At 52.9% G+C, this 20,736-nt stretch overlaps 1 protein-coding gene across 5 annotated transcripts in view; it reads left to right on the top strand.

Annotated features, from left to right (window-relative positions):
- Positions 1 to 20,736, top strand: part of Myh11 (myosin heavy chain 11) — a 96,366-nt gene that overhangs the window by 50,028 nt on the left and 25,602 nt on the right. For all 5 annotated transcript variants that reach the window (XM_040733612.1, XM_040733611.1, XM_040733615.1 and 2 more), the window contains 14 exons: positions 861 to 956; positions 2,972 to 3,090; positions 3,898 to 4,050; positions 4,799 to 4,972; positions 6,647 to 6,820; positions 8,973 to 9,087; positions 11,164 to 11,357; positions 13,686 to 13,807; positions 13,906 to 13,975; positions 14,144 to 14,304; positions 15,690 to 15,798; positions 18,528 to 18,659; positions 19,226 to 19,432; positions 20,284 to 20,421. In XM_040733612.1, coding sequence (XP_040589546.1) covers positions 861 to 956; positions 2,972 to 3,090; positions 3,898 to 4,050; positions 4,799 to 4,972; positions 6,647 to 6,820; positions 8,973 to 9,087; positions 11,164 to 11,357; positions 13,686 to 13,807; positions 13,906 to 13,975; positions 14,144 to 14,304; positions 15,690 to 15,798; positions 18,528 to 18,659; positions 19,226 to 19,432; positions 20,284 to 20,421 — 1,964 coding nt within the window. The remainder of the gene's footprint in view (positions 1 to 860; positions 957 to 2,971; positions 3,091 to 3,897; positions 4,051 to 4,798; positions 4,973 to 6,646; positions 6,821 to 8,972; positions 9,088 to 11,163; positions 11,358 to 13,685; positions 13,808 to 13,905; positions 13,976 to 14,143; positions 14,305 to 15,689; positions 15,799 to 18,527; positions 18,660 to 19,225; positions 19,433 to 20,283; positions 20,422 to 20,736) is intronic.

The following is a 20,736-nucleotide window of genomic DNA, read 5'->3' as shown; positions in this document are numbered from 1 at the left end:
ATCTATCCACCCATCCACCCATCCATCTATCCATCCATCTATCCACCCATCTATCCATCCATCTATCCACCCATCCACCCATCCATCTATCCATCCATCTGTCCATCCATCTGTCCATCCATCTGTCCATCCATTTATCCACCCATCTGTCCATCCATCTGTCCATCTATCTGTCCATCCATCTGTCCATCCATCTATCCACCCATCTATCCATCCATCTCCCACCCATCTATCCATCCATCTCCCATCCATCTATCCATCCATCTGTCCATCCATCTGTCCATCCATCTGTCCATCCATCCATCTATCCATCCATCTATCCACTCATCTATCCACCCATCTGTCCATCCATCTGTCCATCCATCTATCCATCCATCTGTCCATCCATCTGTCCATCCATCTGTCCATCCATCTCCCATCCATCTGTCCATCCATCTATCCACCCATCTATCCATCCATCTCCCACCCATCTATCCATCCATCTGTCCATCCATCTCCCATCCATCTGTCCATCAGCGAGTCCATCCTCCACCCACCCATCACTCCGCCACGTGTCTCCCATCCTTCCTCTGTCCGTTCGTACATAACAGTCAGTGAACTGCGTTTGGTCCACGGCTGGAGCTGGGAAAACCCCAGCGGCATGGAGAAACCCCGTGCGGTATGAGGTTTTCAGCAACTTCCTGGCAACGCTCAGCTCCCGCATCCAGGCCAATTTGACTCTTGTCGAGATTCAAATAACTCAGAACTTGGTCCACAGAGGGATAACGCTTGGCTGACTGCGGGTGTCCAGTGATGGTTAGATTGTCAGCCATCAGAATACTTTGGGTTGTTGCCAAATGATCCTCTCTTCTCTCTTTCAGCCATGCTGAAGGTGGTGTCATCCGTCCTTCAGCTGGGAAACATAGTCTTCAAGAAGGAACGAAACACAGACCAGGCGTCCATGCCTGACAACACAGGTACTTGTCGCTTGTCCCAGTGGCGATAGTTTCAGGGATGGGAGGGCAGGCCCGCTCAGGCCCTGGTGACGTAGATGTCCCCTTATCTATGGCTGCGCTTGGCAGTCAGCTGTGAACTAAAAGCCAGCAAGGTGGGGGAGGGGGTTTGAGGAAGGCCACCTTCCTGTGACTTTTACTATAATGCACTGCTATAATTATGTCATTTGTTGTTCCTGTCACCGTTACTTTATGGTCAGAAGGGTCCTCCAAGTGCTGGGACGGCGGGCGTGCACCACCATGCCAGCTGCCTGACTTTCCTCTAATCGCTATTATTAGCTCGCTATGGTGCCTCCTGTGTAAGATAAACTTCGTTAGAGGTGTGTCTACATAGGAAGGCCCTCGCGTCCATAGGGGTGGCACCGTCTGCCATCCCAGCCATTCACTCAGGTCTAGAGCCCTCATGCTGCATGGCTATGGGGGCTTTCCGTTGTCCCTGCCTCTTCCTTCAAGAGTTTCATGACTGCATATCCCACAGCACAAAGTCAGAAGTTCAGTGTTTCGGGCCAGACAGACCCTCATGGGTCATCTCTTCTGAACCCTCCTGTGACTTATTGAATAAGCAGAGCCTAAGCAGCTACACTCTGCCAGGCCTTGGGGCAAAGGAGAAAAGGCCAGCTTAGCATGGTACGCAGTCTTGCTGAGGAGACAGAACCCCAGTTCCCTGCAATTGAGGAGTGCCGGATAAAACACGGGTGGTTCAGTTGGACCCAGGTTTCAGATAAGCCGTCCCAGGGCATTCCTTAGGGTGGGGGAGATGCTCCAGGTTAAGAGCTGCCCTTCCAGGGGATCCAAGTCCCAGGTCGAGCGTCTCACAGCTGCCTGTGACTTCAGCTCCCGGGGTTTCCGTCACCGTTTTCAGCACCCGCACACACGGGTGTGGACTCACGGACATACGCATGGATAAAAACAAACCCTCTGAAGTGAGATTCTATTACAGAGTGTAATTTATCTGAAATACATAGTTAACTGAGAACCATGGTTCCCCTATCTGGTTCTCCCCACACTGATTCTGGAATCTTTCTTGAAAACACTCCACAGTTTGTGCTTTTGAGAAAAAATCCCCCCCTCTTGGTGGCGACTGAACATAGAGTTTCTGGTTTTGGAACGACCGTAGACTATACACTGCATTGCTTTGCACAGAGGCTGCCCTATTGGACATATATTGTGGAATACTCTCCCCACAAGTGGTCCATGAACAGGATCCAGTTGCCCAGGAGAGTCCCCAGGAAGAGACATGAATAGGGAAATTGTGAAGCAATGGAGAAATCCTAAACTTTATGACCATCTGCTGGACATGTGTGCGCATGCATAGGCACACACACACACACACACACACACACACACACACACACCCCATGGGACAGACAAGTCTTTGTGTGTTGGAGGCAGCTGAGGGTATGATTCTGTGTGGTTTTGAAAATAAGCTTTTAGCCGGGTGGTGGCGGCGCACGCCTTTAATCCCAGCACTCGGGAGGCAGAGGCAGGTGGATCTCTGTGAGTTCAAGGCCAGGCTGGACCGACAGCCTCCAAAACAATACAGAGAAACCTTGTCTCGTAAAACCAAAAAAAAAAAAAAAAAAAAAAAGAAAGAAAATAAGCTTTTAAATGCAAACATTACACAGTAGTATATAACAAGCCACATGCTTATGACCAGAGTAGACTTTATAAATACGTTATAGTTTCCTTTTCTCCTGTTTTTGTGGGCATTTTTGTTGGCTTTTTTATTTTCTGAGTCAGGGTCTCACACAGCACATACAGGGCTCACACATCACTGTCTGGGCAGAGGGAGCTTCTGATGCTCTGGCCACGGCCTCCCAAGTGCTGGACGACAGCCGTGCACTGTCATCCAGGTGGTGACTAGCATGTCTCTTTCTTTGAAGGGAAACAAACAGTATGGAGGACGTGACACCCACTCCGGTCCCAGTGACACGTGTCCTCCTTGGTGGCGTGGTTAAAACGCTTCTTCTCTCACACAGCTGCCCAGAAAGTTTGTCACCTTGTGGGGATTAATGTGACGGATTTCACCAGAGCCATCCTGACCCCACGAATCAAAGTTGGACGGGACGTGGTGCAGAAAGCTCAGACCAAAGAACAGGTAACGACGCCACGGTTGTTCACGCGGCCAGCCTCCATCCGTTTACCCATCATCCCACACACGTGACATCTGTTCACACGGCCAGGCCAGCCTCCATCCGTTTGCCAATCAGACACTGTTTGCCCATCAGACACTGTCATCCCACACACGTGACATCTGTTCATGCGGCCAGCCTCCATCCGTTTGCCCATCATCCCACACGCGTGACATCTGCCTGCTCCTCCGCCCACCACTCACCACATCCACACACGTGTTCATGTGTCCACCTAACTATGTACTCACTCACCCACATCTACCCACTCAGTCACCATCTCCCTGTCCATCCAAGCATTCCTCTGACGAACAACTGTCAAACATCCATCCATTCATTGCCAACCACCCATCACCTCCCCCCCGCCCATCCACCTGTCCATCTGCTCCCCTGCTCCCCTGCGCGCTCATCCGTTTTCCCGCTGACCACCCTCCTACCAATCCGCTCATCCACCCTCCCTTCCTCATCCATTCAACCCCTGCACCCTTCATCTGTCCAATACTAAAACAGTTTCAGTTCTGCCAACTTCTGAGGACACTGTTGACTGACAGCAGAGTCCCTCACAAATCACCGACCTTGGAGACCTGACCTGTGGAAATGTCTATGCATATTTTCACGCAAGGCTGACGGCCTCTAATCGATCCTGGGTGGGAACACGCTCCACAGGCTTCTCACGGGTGGTGCATTTCATTATCCACCCAGCAATTCCTTATGTCTCGCCACTCTTTCTGCCACTTCCCTGCCGGTGACACCGTGTTTTCTCCACTGTCCCGCAGGCTGACTTTGCCATTGAAGCCTTAGCCAAGGCCACCTACGAGCGCCTTTTCCGGTGGATCCTCAGCCGTGTGAACAAAGCCTTGGACAAGACCCATCGTCAGGGGGCTTCGTTCCTGGGGATTCTGGATATTGCCGGGTTTGAGATCTTTGAGGTATATTCACGGTCTTGGTCTTCTGGGATGGGCTTTGAGACACTGTTGTTTTGTGGAAAGGCACTATGTACAGACAGGCACTATAGGTAGGAAGCTATCTGGTTAAGGTTGTACTTGAGTGTGTGTAAGAGACATAAATCCACTATTTATGCATTGGCTTGTATAAAGTGGGTGTCCAGCAAAGCTGGATGCAGTAGGCAGTACCTACCTGCTCTGCTTTCTGTTACGTTGGCTCTGAATCTTAAAGTAGGAGTCTCAATGGTTCCCGCTCACTTGAGTTGAGCCAATGGGCCACCTCCCAGCCAAGCACAAAACTCAAATCCTTACCGTATTTCACGGAGTGTACACGGAGTGTCCGGGTCCCAATTCCGTGAGTTGGAGGGGATTTCTCAGATAAAGAAAAGCCCTAGAGGCTGACAGATGTGTCACAGAGCTCTACTGTGGGATCACCCTATCTCTGAGCCTCAGTTTCCCTGTCTGTGGAATGGTGAGAACCCGCCTTATGTGGTTGGCCCCTCTATATACAGATCCTGTAAGAAGGCGAGTGCCCTGTGGTGGGGGCGTGGATCACTTTTGCCAGCCGTATGGGGGCCTTACACGGTCTTATCTGAGTCTCGCACCTCTCTGGATGCTGAGGTGGCAGGAAGGACTCTTCAGGAAGCCAGGTCCAGGCCACGGGGCATCCTGCGGGTTGAGCTCCCTGGTCCTGTGACCTCAGCTGCCCTCCGTCTCCCATGCGTGCGCACAGGTGAACTCCTTCGAGCAGCTGTGCATCAACTACACCAACGAGAAGCTGCAGCAGCTGTTCAACCACACCATGTTCATCCTGGAGCAGGAGGAGTACCAGCGCGAGGGCATCGAGTGGAACTTCATCGACTTCGGCCTGGACCTGCAGCCCTGCATCGAGCTCATTGAGCGGCCGGTGAGGGGCTGGCCCCGTGCACGCTGGCCCATTTGCACGCGCCTAGTCGGAGCATGCTTTCCATGTGGGTGGTGCCTCTGGGCGAGTCCTGGAAGGCTGTATATGGAGTTTTGGGGGAACTGACCCGTGCTTTCTATGTTTACAATCAAAGTTGTTTCATTTCATTTTATACCACTCCTCTCAGATTTTTGAGCCGACTCACTCAGAACTCAGTTTGTAGACCAGGCTAACCTCAAGCCCTAAGTAAGAGTCCTCCTGCCTCAGGCCCGTTAAGTGTTGAGATTAATCATGCCGGTCCTCAGCAAAACAGCTTTTAGCAACTCTGGGGTTGCACACCAGGACCTTGCCACCACCAGGCAAGTGATCTATTATAACTTTAAGTTTAGAGATATTTTTATTAGCATACGTAAGTTTTTTTTGAGACAGAGTCTCATTGTAGCCCCAGCCGGTTCAAGCTGAGGATGACCTTGAACCTCTGATCCTCCTGCCTCCACGCACCACCACTCACGGTTGACTCATGGTGATGACAGTCCTCCTGTCTCCGCCTTCCTGTGGTGGGATTAGGACATACACCACCATAATGCAATCCCCTCAGGCCGTCTCTCCCTCTCTTCTGCTCACTCATCCCCAGAGTCTATGCTTTGTCCGCCGATGCGTCCCAGACTTCTAGAGTCACCACAGGAAAACACTCACCGCGTGCTGGGCCTCTTCTTTAAGGGCTGGGGCTATAACTATGAACAAGATGGGCATGGGCCCCCACCTCCTGGAAGAGCCGGTGGTGACGTCAAATTGACCCTGTGGAGGGCAATCGGGAAAAGTTGTATGAGTTAGAGCACTCGATGTGGAGACAGCTCCCCCAGGATGAGGGACACACCGACACCTTAATTTAGACCCTCTCAGGCACAGGAAAGGGGTCCTGAGTAAATTTATGAAGAAGCAAAGAAACAGACTCTTTTGAAATTCTCGTGTAATCTTCACTGGGTATAGCGGCTCACGCCTAACCCCAGAACTCAGGAGGCTGAGGCAGGAGGATGGCTGCAGGCGTGAGTCTAGTGCTGACTGAATAGTGAGTTCTGGCAGCCTCAGTTACAGTGTCTCAGACTGCGTCTGAAAGCCTGGGAGGCTGTGTCTCAAAACCCAACCGACAAAACAGGAGGTGATGGAGGGGCTTGCCTAACGGGTTTGAGGCCCTGAGTTCCGTCTCCACTCGGAGCAGGAGAGGGGAATGCAGTCTTCATAGCATGCCTTGCCCAGCCTGAGCCTAGCGGGCATCGTGTCCTGGTAGTTCTTGCTCTCAGTCCCTCCAGCTGTGTGTGACTGGAGGGCAATGGTTTGATAGGTTTGGGGGTAGAGGGAAGAGGGTCACGGATTCACCCTTGATGTGCCGCTCCTGGGCGTGGCCTCTCCCCTTCTGGAGGGGGAGACACTTTTCTTGAGTTAGGTCCCATTGTGCTTAGCCCGGCCTTGAACCTGTTTGCAGCCAAGGCTAGCACTGAACTCCCGATCCCCCTCGCCTCCGCTTTCCGCGTTTTTTGCCAGGGTTCCAGCCCTGTGCCGCCACACCTGGCTGTGTGTGCGTGGCATCTGGATGGTTGGCCCCTCCCGGTGTGCCTGGTGGTGACTCCACCTGGTGGTGACCCCGCCTGGTGGTGACCCTGCCCTCCTGTGTCCCAGAACAACCCCCCAGGTGTGCTGGCCCTGCTGGATGAAGAATGTTGGTTCCCCAAAGCCACGGACAAGTCTTTTGTGGAGAAGCTGTGCTCAGAGCAGGGCAACCACCCCAAGTTCCAGAAGCCTAAGCAGCTCAAGGACAAAACCGAGTTCTCCATCATCCACTACGCTGGGAAGGTACTGGCCAGGGTCTCCAGTGGTTGCTCTGTTTCAAGGGTGCCTGGGTGGGTGTTTGCAGCAGGGGTGCTTCGGCAATGGCTGCAGCCTCCAAAGATCCGTAGCAAGTTGGTTCCAGCTAGGGGCTCTGTGTAATTGTGGAAGACTCTGTCAGGAGTGAGAGTGAGCATCTCTGATGTGTGTCAGCCGTCCTAACCTGGGAAGACTCCAAATACCGCTTGCTCCATAGGAAACCCCATAGGCAAGGGCCCTGGAGCGAGGGGCCTGTGACTCTTCTACAGGTTCACAAGAATCTGAGGCATCGCCATAGCGCCCCATCTGGGGGCATTGTTGTCAACAGTGTCATCGCCACCATCATCATCTTGGACATTAGTGTGTCCTGAATAGCATATGAAAGTCACAGCTGCCCCCTGCTGGCACCGCGCGTGCATACACACACACACACACACACACACACACACACACGGCACACAGACACACCCAGGCAAAGCATCCGCACTTACAAATAAATATTAAAAAAACAAAACAACAACCATAGCTTGCTCAGGATTACAGAGTTGTTTTATTCACCCTTCTGGCATCCCCGCCGCTTTGTGAGAACAGAACAGGCAGGGCCCCATTCAAACAAAGGGTAAATTGCAGGTCAAGGCTGGCACACAGCCAGGCCCATTTGCTTCCATAGGGTCTGTGGTTTCTTTGGTGTTACGAGGGCAGAGTCGAGCCATTGTGACAGACTAGATAGCCCACCGAGCTGAAAAATATTGACACTGAGGCTGTCCTGCCTCCCACTTGATACCCAGTGGACTCATGCTCCTTTAAGCATGTACTGGTAGCACTTCTCCCAGGCTCCTATGTGTTTGTTTGTTTTCCCCAGCCATCACCATAGCAACCCACATCTCATCATAACCCAGAGCTGTGCTGTCTGTCAGTCCATTCTGCGTTGCAGTCACAGCCATTAACACTGGGTATTTTTTTTAAAATTTATTTATTATGAATACAACATCCTGCCTCCATGTATGTCTACATGCCATAAGTGGGCACCAAATCTCATCACAGATGGTTGTGAGCCACCGTGTGGTGGCTGGGAATTGAACTCAGGATCTCTGGAAGGGCAGCCAGTCCTCTTAACCTCTGAGCCATCTCCCCAGCCCAACACTGGGTATTAAGCAAGTCAGGGATTCCAAGAGCCTTCAGTGTCCTTTCCTGCAAATGCAGGACAGTCTCCGGGATGGCTGGCTAGGGATGAGGCTGAGCGGTAGAACACTGGCCTGCTGTGAAGGTTCGTCTCAGGTCTTGAATCCTCTGGAAGAGTCTCACCTGAGGGATTAGGTCAAGGTGGCCCGTGGGCCTGTAGGGCTGGGGGGATAACTGTGTTGACTGTTCAGGGCAAAGCCCCGCCCTGAACGCAGGTGGCCCCACCTCCTGGGCAACAGGGGGAAGCAGAAACACACAGGCAGCAGGGAGGGGCACACTTGCCCCCACTGTGTCCTTCTTTGTGGATGTGACGCTTTGAACCCTTGGTGCTCGACCCTCGCTTGGAGTTGTGAGCCAAATAAACCCTTCCCCTCCCTAGGCTGCTCTCGGTCCTGGTGCTTTTTTTGTTTTTGTTTTTTTTTTGTTTGTTTGTTTTTTTACCACTGCAACAGAAAACAGACTAGCGTGTCCGCCCTGCTTGACATCCTGGGTTCAAGTCCCTGTGCTATGATGAGGCACAGTAAAACGAACCCTAGTCCCCGGACAGTGGGGAAGAGGCCCCTGAACTGAACAATGAGGGTTCCTGTCCAGCTGCCCCAGGATAGGGGGAAGCATGGGGTGTCTAGGACGGCTTTTGTCACCGTGACCTCCCCCCGTTCACTTCCCGGGCTTTCGTGTGAGACTGCGGCCAAAAGTCGCCCCTGTGAGGCTCTGTGGGACAGCACGGGGCTTTCCAGGCACTGGCTAACCACTGGTGAGGGCCCTACTATGTGCAGGGCCCCTGAAGATTCTGACCTATCGATCTCTTCTTTGATGTCAGTGGAGACCAAAAAAAAAAAAAAAAAAAAAAAGGCATTTCCCATCTGCTGTCTAGAGGTGTGAGAAAAATACGGGAGGATTTGGGCCTCGTGGTGGGTCCCTGAGGAAGTGAGCCTGACGTCACGGTGGCTTTCGGCAGGTGGACTACAATGCAAGCGCCTGGCTGACCAAGAACATGGACCCACTAAATGACAACGTGACCTCACTCCTCAATGCCTCCTCCGACAAGTTTGTGGCTGACCTGTGGAAGGATGGTAAGCCTTTCCCTTCCCGTCCTGGAGGCAGCTTGGAGCTAGGCGGTTGAACACCTCAGACCTACTGCCCTGGTTTCTACGTGTGCCCCAGGCTGGGAGGCCCCCTCGTGGAGACTGGGAGAGGATCAAGCTGGCACATGCTGGCACACGGAAACATCTTTGTCCACACAACACACAGTTCTCCCTTTATAGGGAGGAAGAGTTTATTCTCAGCCAAGCATGGGTGGCTGTGGCTGGAGAACACCAGCTCAGGGTACCCCAAACGACAGGTCTCAATGTGGACGTGGTTCTCCCAGGTTTTGGTGTTCTGGAACAAAAGGAAGTCATAAGTCACGGTGATCTTTTAAGGACTCTGGTGGGGATGTGATGGCATACATCCTTAGCTGTGGGGTCAGTGGAGATTGGCAGTCTGTTAAGACAGCCTCAAACTGTCTGTGGTAGATTAGTATTAAGTCAGGCATGGATGTAGATGATAAACGGCCATTTAGGGGCTAGAGATAGCCCGAGATGATTTGGTTCTGGGTCTGCAACTTTTCGGCTCTCCATAACTACTAATCTGTCAGCCTTGTAGAATCTTTAGCTTATATCTGTCTCCTTTCTCCTGGAAAATTCAGTTCATGGCTTCTACTTAAATGAGGGACACTGAGGTCCTCCATCCCATTCCTGGGTTTACCAAGAAGGTCCTGTATCAGGGCCCAGGAAGTGGGTTAACTAGGCATGATGAAGCAAGTCCCCGTGATGAGGTCAGAAGGACTTCATGTCTTGTCCCTGCCACATATGAGCGCTGACTTGGGACATGTAGCGTGACTGTTAGGCTTGGCTGTCCTCATTGGTGAACTGGGTCAGTAGCACGTCTTGCTTGCCATAGGAGCTGCATGAGGTTAGTTCTCACCAGCGGCATGCAGCCTTGCACCAGGGCCCCCATTAAAGCCCAGGCTGCGGCTGGAGCTCTGACTTTATCCAGTGCTGCCTCGACTGGGCCTGTGGGCACTTCCCGTTCCATCTGGAGAAGAAACAGGAAGGCCATGGCTGTGTGGCAGAGTACCTGCCCAAAGCAAAACAGGTCCTCTGTGGTAATGACATTATCCACTAGTGCTTGGTCTGGGGAGTGCCCACCGGGCTGCTCAGTTCCCCTCAGAGCAATTGCTGTGTCTTCTATCAAGAGCGCTCGTTCATGGGATACCTGTGTGTTTGTGGGAAGCTGGATACCTACGTGGTCACTCTGTTTCTGTATCTGCTCAAAGATCGGTTTCTCAGACAGACACTCCCCACCACCCTTCTCAGGAAGGTCACCCCTTCCCTCCCTCTTGCTCCCCCCATCCTGTTCTCCTCTCCCCTGCCCTCTCCTCTTCTCACCCCTGCCCTCTCCCTCACTCTCTATTCTTGATTTTTCTAAGTACACCTCACCACCTGACACAGTGTACGTCTCTGTCCATCCGCTTCTGTTAGAGATGGGTAACCTGGGGGCTGAGGTGGTCAGGGCCTTTGGTGTGTGCTTAGGGCCCATGCATGGTCAGTTCTTAGCAAATCCCCAAGGGTAGAGGACGTATTGGCGGCTCCTGTGCAGCTGCCGGCTTTCTATGCCTTCTGGTCGCACCCCACTATGCCACACCCCATCCTTAGGCGTTAGATGCTGCTGTTGCTGCCATGGTTGGGAAAGGGAAGCTGGAACACAGCCAGGGCCAGGCTACCCCGTGAGTTAGTACCAAGAAAGAAGCTGACTCCTTTGGTCTCTGTGACCAAACAGAGAACATTGAGTACCAAGAAAGAAACTGACTCCTTTGGTCTCTGTGACCAAACAGAGAACATTGGTTCATCCTGCCACTCGGGTGCTCTCAGGGATGCCCCAAACTGACACTGCTTAGAGGCCTTACCCCGGCTGCTAACCATCAGAGAGAAAGATGGGGATTGTATCCCCCCCCCCTCGGGTGGGGTCTGGAGTCTCCCATAGAGTATTACCTGCACAAAACACCTCCCTCGACCACCACCTTCACCTTTTGGTCCTCTGGCTTGTGGCAGAGGTGCAGGACCCCTGAAGGGACCAGAGGCTAATGCCACCCTCCATGTACCCCACAGTGGACCGCATTGTGGGGCTGGACCAGATGGCCAAGATGACGGAGAGCTCACTGCCCAGCGCCTCTAAAACCAAGAAGGGCATGTTCCGCACCGTGGGCCAGCTCTACAAGGAGCAGCTGGGGAAGCTGATGACCACGCTGCATAACACCACGCCTAACTTTGTGCGCTGCATCATCCCCAACCACGAAAAGAGGGTGAGGTACCCCCCAGCGTGGAGCTCCTGCCCGCGGGGTAGGGCTGGAGGACACAGAGAGGAACTTGGGAGGCAACAACAAGGCAAACTATCAAGGTCGAGGGGCAGAAAGAGATGTCTGACCTTGTTTCCGGCCCTGAGCATCCCCAAGACAGGCCTGCATCTACAGATGCGGGCAGTTGTCTGGATTTGGGGTCTGTTATCCATGCCTGAAAGCAATGGAGATCAAGGAAGGAAGGGAGGGAGGAAGGAAGGAAGGAAGGAAGGAAGGAAGGAAGGAAGGAAGGAGGGAGGGAGGGAGGAAGGGAGGGAGGGAGGGAAGGGAATCTTTCAGAGGCCGTGCAGCTAGGTAGTGGCATGGGGTGTGAGGCCATCAATCCTTCCACTCTTCAAGTAAATGCTTGTCGAGCTGCTGTTTGTGGCTGACACTTGGGATACAGTGTTGCAGAACCCGCAGGGACACATTTGCTTGTTACAAGTGGGAGGGGACTGCTACAACATCTAGCAGAGAGAGCCCAGGGAGGCTGCTTGGCTTCTCGTCGCGTGCCCCCATTGTTCTCCCACAACAGAGAATTGGTGGACCCAAGTGTCACAGATGCCCAGGTTGTGGGCGACCACAGGAGCCTTGACACACAGGCTAGAGCCACGACGGTAGTAAGGGAAACAACACAGATCTGGAGTAGCTACCTCTGCAAGAACTCCAAGAACGGGGAAACGGGCTGGGGAGATGGCTCGCCGGGTAACGGGTAAAGGCTCTTGCTGTCGAGGATAATGGCCTGAGCTGCATCCCTGGGACCCAGATATTAGACGGAAAAACCGACTGCTTCAGGGCACTCTAACCTCAGCGTGTGCACCGTGGTACACTTGTGCCCACACCTGCCCCCCCAAATATACACCACAAAAAAATAGATGTCATTTAAAAGAAATGGGTAGGCGTCAACTTGACAGTGCACAGTGGGGTGTGAGTGCGCTTGGAGGCATTTTAGGCCAAGGGCTTGGGCCAAGAAAATGTATAGAGGTGAGAAATTAAGAGTCGGGGCAAGAAAACTGTAGCCAGGTCATTTTGTATTGTTTTTGTTTGGTGTGCACGCGCGTGTTCACGCCTCTGGGTGTAGGGTGTACGTACACAGTGCACTGTAGAGGTCAGAGACACCTTAGGCACCTTCCACTTCTGTGTGGGGCAGCTTCCTCCCTGGCCTGAAGCATCACCACGTGGGACAGTTCAATTGGTCTGCGAGCTTTTCAGAATCCTCATGCTCCGCCTCCCTTCTTACAGCATCATGCTCAGCTCTTTACGGGGTCCTGAACTCAGGCACTGGATGGCGCGAGCCACCCTCCAGCCCCCTTGTTTCTGTGTGGTGGCGTGAGGTAGGGATGGGACTGGACTAGATTAGGGAGCCCTTTTGTGATGGCACCCTGAAGGTAGGAAGTCAGTGAAGGAGTTTAAGCAGTAGGTCATGACCAAAATTATGTCTTAGACCAAATGAGGAGCTAGAAGGGGCAGGCAGGACTGGGGGGAAAGGACCCTGCTCGTCTGGGGAGAAGAGAACAGACAATGGTATAAAAAAGATTGGGGCAGGTGGCCCAGCCATTTAAAGTGCTCGTCACACAAACAGGACTCGGAACCCCAGAAGCCCACATATATACCGGGTGGGTATGGTGGCCGGCTTGTAACTTTAATCTCAGAAGACAGAGGCAGGGAATCCCCAGAACAGTTCAGCTAAGAGACTGGTGAGCTTTGAGTGTGAGTGGGTGAATGAATGAGTCAATGAGTACGACGGGAGACACAAACTTTGGGCCTCCAGATGTTACACACATACGTATGAATACACACACTTCACACACGCACACGCACACACCTCACACACACAGGCACAGACTCACATGTCACACACGCACATAACGCACATCACACACACACACCACACACGTCACACATATATCATTCACATGCACACATGTTCACATGTCTGTACTCCCATACACGCGTGCAAGAACATTAATATGTAGACATGCACACCCCATCTGCTTTTTTTTTTACGACACTTACTGGGAGAGACTAAGGGCTGGCCAGTATCTGAGGGGAAAGATGGCGAGAGGGAAACAGCCCGGTCTCTACCCAGGGGTGTTAGCAACACAATGGGGACTACGGGACAAACAGTGCCCCCCACCAAAAAAAAAGTGTAGGAACCCAGACTTGGCAGCGGCAGACAGACATTGGCCCTCAGCCGAGCCCTGTGAAGACCCCACAGACTGCCGAGTATGTTTTCCAGCCCTGAGGTCTGGGGCTCGCTGCTCCGGCGGTCACTGGCCTCTTGCACTCCTACAGTCTGGAAAGCTGGATGCGTTCCTGGTGCTGGAGCAGCTGCGGTGCAACGGTGTGTTGGAAGGCATCCGCATCTGCCGCCAGGGCTTCCCCAACAGGATTGTCTTCCAAGAGTTCCGGCAACGGTGAGCCTTCTGGGGTTGGTGTGGCCGTGGGGGAGAGCGCCCTGGAGAAAGCGTGAAAGACGGAGACGCGCTGAGTGACTTCTGTCCTGTGTTTTAAGCTACGAGATCCTGGCAGCCAACGCCATCCCCAAAGGCTTCATGGATGGAAAGCAAGCTTGCATTCTCATGGTGAGTGAGGTTAATCCCGGACCCCTCCACACAGCGACGTGTGACGCCTCCTGGCTTCGGGGTCTTATCTCCAGCTGCCAGTCTGGGTGGGGTGGTCCTTAAACACATGTCACCACTGAACAAATGGTACAGTTGAAAACGCCAACTCTCCTCTTCCCTCCTCCTCAGATCAAAGCCCTTGAACTCGACCCCAACCTGTACAGGATTGGGCAGAGCAAAATCTTCTTCCGTACGGGAGTCTTGGCCCACCTGGAGGAGGAACGGGACCTGAAGATTACTGATGTCATCATGGCCTTCCAGGCCATGTGTCGTGGCTACCTGGCCAGAAAGTAAACACAGTTTCCTGTATACTAACCCCCCCCCACCCGATTCATAGTGGAAACACGAAGTCCAGAGAAGGGGGTTTCCAGCCCTGTGTCGGGGTTCCCTGATTCCAAGAAGCCCCCTGTCTTAAGACAATGTTCTTAATCAACAGCCTCTGTCTGAGAGGAACAGGAAGCCCCCATCTGAAAAGTGTACGCCGGTTTTAGATGCAGGAGGGGCAGGGTGGCAGCCAGCGGGCTGGAGAGTTTTAGACCCGGGTTCTTCCTCTCAATTCCTCAGTTAATGCGCCCAGATTTCTCCTGAGCGCAACCATTTCTACCTCACGAAACTGTTCTAGAGGAGTTAGCGTAGTGGTGCCCAGCAAGGGCTTGGAAGTGAGGCTGGCTTTCACTACAGAAGCCCTAGGCTAACGGCGGCTCATCAGAGGGGAGGGGATTCACCGGTGTCTCTAACCCCAGGCTCAAAGAGGATCCATAAAGTGGGAACTTAGACGTCGTAGCCTCCATCTGTTCCGCTTGGGGTCTCGAGGAAAGACACCCCCGCTGGGCATGGTGGCGCACACCTTTAATCCCAGCACTTGGGAAGCAGAGGCAGGAGGAGCTCTGGTCTGCAGAGCTAGGTCCAGGACAGACAGGGCAACACGGAGAAACCCTGTCTCAAACACCCACGAAAAGAAGGGAGGGAGGAAGGCAGGCAGGCAGGCCACCCCAGAAAGATCTTACAGGTGCTGAAGCCTGAAGTGTGTGCTATCACCAAGTATGGTCGACACCACATCTGCAGAGCCCTGACTGAGTCAGAGGGACCCAATATAGCCAAGTCCAGATATTGGGGGAGTCCTTAGTACAACAGTCCTAATTTGTTGAATGTTATATTAAATTCTCTCTTGCCATCATTCCTCTTCCCAAAATAATTGCTACTCTTAATAATACTTGGTATTCTTAAATGTACCCACAGCTAATGTGGCAGCTAACATGACAGACTGGGCTTGTAGTCACCGATCTGTAGTTTTTCAAACCCAGAGGCTCTAAAGAAATATAATGCTGATTTGGTATTAAGGATCAGGAAATGCTGCTAAGGAGTAAATAAGTCTGTCAGAACTCAGCTGGCCCAACTAGGGGTGTGAATGATCCTTGTAGAAACACCAGCATGGAACTTTCTCTTAGATATCATTTCTAGCTTCTATTCTGAGGTATTTGTGAGTGTTTCCTTTGCCTTCTGAGAGAGGCTCTGGGAGCCAGCCTAAGCAGGTTTTGACCAGGTAACACACTGGTTCAGGTCCTCAGGAAGACCTGGCTGGAGCGAGGAGGGGGGGGCACACATCCTATCCGGGGAATGATGCCGCGAACCAGGGTGGGAAGCAGTCTCACAAACCCCGCCCCACCCTCCCCAGGGCCTTCGCCAAGAGGCAGCAACAGCTGACAGCCATGAAGGTGATCCAGAGGAACTGTGCTGCCTACCTCAAGCTGCGGAACTGGCAGTGGTGGCGGCTCTTCACGAAAGTGAGTGGCCAGCTCCCCGCGCCGTCCCGGAAGCCGCCTGACCCCCCTCCAGCTCCCCGGCCCTAAGCCCTGCTGGGGTCTCTAGATGATGTGGGGGCGACGGGAGGCAGAGGCCTGAAACCAGGCCTGGCGTGCAGGCCCGCGAAGGTCCCCCCCCTTCCGCTTGCTGGCCACAGGACCTCAAGGCGAATCAAGGTGTTTGCATCACCTCGAGAATCCTTCTTATTGCCCCGCCTCTTACCTCCGTGTCTGTACCCACATTGTTTCAAGGTGTAAATGGGAGTCATGCGGTGTGGCGCTTTGTAGGATTGGTGCTTACACCTAGCGTGATGATGAGGCAGGGAGGAAGCCACCCCTTTGCTGCTTGAATTGGTCGATCATTGCATTCCTTGCGGTTTGCAGGGCCTTTGGGTACCACTGGCCTCTGCAGTGTCGCTGGCTGCACAAAGGCATGCTGACTGACCGTGAGCTTACACATTCCACTTATGTGCCCTTGGGTGTGTAAATTCTTTCCCCCAGGGAAGTATTGTTGTACGCCAGGTGTGTACTAGTTGGCATCATCATGGCCTGCGGTGTCATGAACATGCCAGCTAACTGGAGAGGCGGATGATAACAAACAGTCCCAGAAACAGACAAAGGCAAATCCTGCTAACCGTGTGAAGGCAACCACGGGGTTCGTTGGCAGAGGCTCTGGGTGCCAGGCAAGCTGGAGAAGAAGCCCGGCAGGAAGCTGCTCTCTGCACATGCTCCCATGAACCCACACTCCAGGGGACTGTCCCGGGGAGCCCATCTTCCATAAAGAAAGGCAGGGATTCGGGGCGTCTTCCACAGCCTCTTTGACAGTGACAGCGTTTCCAACAGACTCCTTGGTTTGGTTCACCTGTCAATGGGGATGGTGTGTGGGGGGAACCAACTAGTAAAATCGATGCTTGTATAAAACTGGGCTTGCAAAGACTGATGAACAGCATGAGGTAGGGAACAAGGAGTGAGCCGGGCGTTGGTGGCACACGCCTTTAGTCCCAGCACTCGGGAGGCAGAGGCAGGCAGATCTCTCTCTGTGAGTTCGAGGCCAGCCTGGTCTATAGAGTGAGTTCCAGGACAGTCTCCAAAACAATACAGAGAAACCCTGTCTCAAAAACAAACAACAACAACAAAAGAAAGAAACAGTGAGTTATGAGAACAGAATGCAAATGAGGAGCAGAATTAAATGATGAGAACAGAATTAAATGACGAGAACACAATATAAAACTAAGCATTCAGTTCAACGCCTGCCTTTGTGTTCTCCTTTTCGAGACAGGGTCTCTCTGTGTAGCTCTGGCTGGTCTGAAACTTTTTTATGTAAACCAGGCTAACCTTGAACCCAGAGAGATCCCCTGTCTCTGCCTCCCCAGTGCTGAGATTAGAGGTATGTGCCACCATGGTCAACCTTCAAGACTATTTTTTTAAACGGGGGGGGGGGGGTGGGAGAAGAGGGGGAGGGGAGAGAAAAGACTGGAAGGAAAATCTCAACAGTGACCGTGACAGGGAAACAGCAATGGAGGATTCTTTTTTTTTTCCCCCCATTTTTCCTTGCAAACATGCATAACCACCTCCAACTCCCTTGGTTCTTTCTCCGTTCATTTTGTTCTAATAAACTGATCTAATAGGCCCAGAGACTCAGGGTGTATCTCAGTGGTAAAGCACACAGCCCTGGGTTCAATCCCCAGCACTGCAAAAAGGAAACAGCGAGAAGTTCCACACCTTTGCCACACTAAAAGTGTAGGCTCAGCAACTCCGTCTTGTGGAAGAGGAGCCTAAGAATCTTTCTAGAATGTAAGACACACATCTTGCCTCTACCCGCTGATGCCAGTAGAGTCCTCCATTCCTGTTTCAACTGCCAATTATGTCCCTGACATCACCAAGTGCTGGTGTTGGTGAAATCACCCGTAGCCGAGAAACAGTCTCATAGTTGATGAGAGTGGCTCCCTTTGGCCAAAGACACTAGGGATGTCTATGTGTGTGTCTGTATGCAGGTAAAGACACTAGGGATGTCTATGTGTGTGTCTGTATGCAGGTAAAGACACTAGGGATGTCTGTGTGTGTGTCTGTATGCAGGCAAAGACGCTAGGGATGTCTGTCTGTGTGTCCGTATGCAGGCAAAGACGCTAGGGATGTCTGTGTGTCTGTATGCAGGTAAAGACACTAGGGATGTCTGTGTCTGTATGCAGGCAAAGACGCTAGGGATGTCTGTGTGTCCGTATGCAGGCAAAGACGCTAGGGATGTCTGTGTGTCCGTATGCAGGCAAAGACGCTAGGGATGTCTGTGTGTCTGTATGCAGGTAAAGACACTAGGGATGTCTGTGTGTGTGTCTGTATACAGGTAAAGACACTAGGGATGTCTGTGTGTCTGTATGCAGGTAAAGACACTAGGGATGTCTGTGTGTCCATATGCAGGTAAAGACACTAGGGATGTCTGTGTGTCCGTATGCAGGCAAAGACGCTAGGGATGTCTGTGTGTCCATATGCAGGTAAAGACACTAGGGATGTCTGTGTGTCTGTATGCAGGTAAAGACACTAGGGATGTCTGTGTGTCTGTATGCAGGCAAAGACGCTAGGGATGTCTGTGTGTCTGTATGCAGGTAAAGACGCTAGGGATGTCTGTGTGTCTGTATGCAGGTAAAGACGCTAGGGATGTCTGTGTGTCTGTATGCAGGTAAAGACGCTAAGGATGTCTGTGTGTCTGTATGCAGGTAAAGCCGTTGCTCCAGGTGACACGGCAGGAGGAGGAGATGCAGGCCAAAGAGGAGGAGATGCAGAAGATCAAGGAGCGGCAGCAGAAGGCAGAGGCTGAGCTGAAGGAGCTGGAGCAGAAGCACACACAGGTGTGAAAACGTGTGCAGCGTGCAGGGTGCAATGGGCTCAGCGCACGCAGCAGTGGGCTCTGGGTTCAGCACACGCAAAGGCTCAGCCCATAGCGAGACTTGAGTCGTCTCATGGCCACCTCCCGACCCTGCATCCTAACCCCGCATCCTAACCCCGCATCCTAACCCTGCAGCCTAACCCCTCACCCTAATCTTGCATCCTAACCCCGCATCCTAACCCTGCATCCTAACCCTGCATCCTAACCCTGCATCCTAACCCTGCATCCTAACCCTGCATCCTAACCCTGCATCCTAACCCCGCATCCTAACCCCGCATCCTAACCCCGCATCCTAACCCCGCATCCTAACCCCGCATCCTAACCCCACATCCTAACCCCCCATCCTAACCTGCACCCTAACCCTGCACCCTAACCCTGCATCCTAACCCTGCATCCTAACCCCACATCCTAACCCCCCATCCTAACCCTGCATCCTAACCCCCCATCCTAACCCTGCATCCTAACCCCGCATCCTAACCCCGCATCCTAACCCCGCATCCTAACCCCGCATCCTAACCCTGTGTGCAGCTGGCCGAGGAGAAGACACTACTACAGGAGCAGCTGCAGGCAGAGACAGAACTGTACGCGGAGGCCGAGGAGATGCGGGTCCGGCTGGCGGCCAAGAAGCAGGAACTGGAAGAGATCCTACATGAGATGGAGGCTCGCCTGGAGGAAGAGGAGGACCGGGGCCAGCAGCTACAGGCTGAGAGGAAGAAGATGGCTCAGCAGATGCTGGTAAGACACTGCAGGGGCGGCTTATGGCACCGGACCCTCGGTGAGGGCGTCTGACGGTACAGGGTCCTGAGGCTGGACGGTGGTGGCGCTAAGGCACAGAGGACGACGGCCGTCTGCCCGACGCCACAGAGCTAGGGCAGGGACTGAGCACAAGACCCCAGGGCCTGCTCTGTCCACTGCATTGCCTTCTGTGTGCTGGCCAACTCCCTGTTAGTAACCTGGGGTAAAGGATGACTGTGTCAGCCACTACACTGTGATGAAACAGCCCGTACACAGCAGCTTCAAACAGTTGGTATTTATCTTAGTGGTCAGCACTTGGGGAGGGGCTTCGTGGGATGATTCTGGCTTATGGCCACTCGTGAAGTTAGCCATCAAGATCCCAACCAGGGCCAGTCATTTGAAGGCTCAAGCTGGCCAGAGGATCAACTTCTTTGCGGTTTATTCACTTTGGCTGCTAGCAGGTGGTGTCGGTTTCTCGGCCACTTCATGCAGCTGCTTGGGCTTCCTCCTGTCGTGGCTGTAGAATGCCCCAGAAGGAGGAGGGAGAAAGCCACCATGACTTCCACTGCCCAGGCCTCTGTGGTTACAATCTATAACTTCCTTCCAATTGTGTTGAGAATTCTTAGGTCCCCAACACATCCTTGGGGGCCTCATTTCCTGCCTCTGGAGGGAATGACTATCAAAGAATGTGTGGTACCCACTCCCCAGTAAACACATCGCTGGCGCTGAGCAGAGCGGAGCCTCCGTCGTCTTCTTTCTGATGGAGACAGCAGTGTGTGGGGATAACCCCAAATCTCCTCTAGTGACTTTGTTCCAGCAAGGCTGTGATCCTTGTCTCTCTCCCAACCAAGGACCTGGAGGAGCAGCTGGAGGAGGAGGAGGCTGCGAGACAGAAACTACAGCTTGAGAAGGTCACGGCTGAGGCCAAGATCAAGAAACTGGAAGATGACATCTTGGTCATGGACGATCAGAACAACAAGCTTTCAAAAGTGAGTTAGGTGTGCCAGGCTTGTCTGGGACACATGTCTAGCATTAATGGCAGAAGCACCCTGAGAAGGTGGCAATAAGTAGTCACTTCGGTTAGTAATCCCAAGCTTAGCTGACTCCATTAAAACTGGGCATCAGCTGGGTTCCTTGTGGGCTGGGCTCTGTGTGGATCAGAACACTCATGGAGCAGGAAGCCAATGTCCTGCACTGGGCGAGACAGAAGTAACCATTACCATTGTGACCAGGGTCTGAGGATGCTCACCCTGTTAGGAGTTGAATACTAGGGGGTGAAAGAAAATCTCCAAGAAGGCTTTCTG

This window comes from Mesocricetus auratus, unplaced genomic scaffold (genome assembly GCF_017639785.1).
Source record: "Mesocricetus auratus isolate SY011 unplaced genomic scaffold, BCM_Maur_2.0 Super-Scaffold_100031, whole genome shotgun sequence".
In the NCBI taxonomy this organism is placed as follows: Eukaryota; Metazoa; Chordata; class Mammalia; order Rodentia; family Cricetidae; genus Mesocricetus; species Mesocricetus auratus.
Note: the sequence above shows the minus strand (reverse complement) of the source record. Positions and strands in the feature narration are given on the sequence as shown.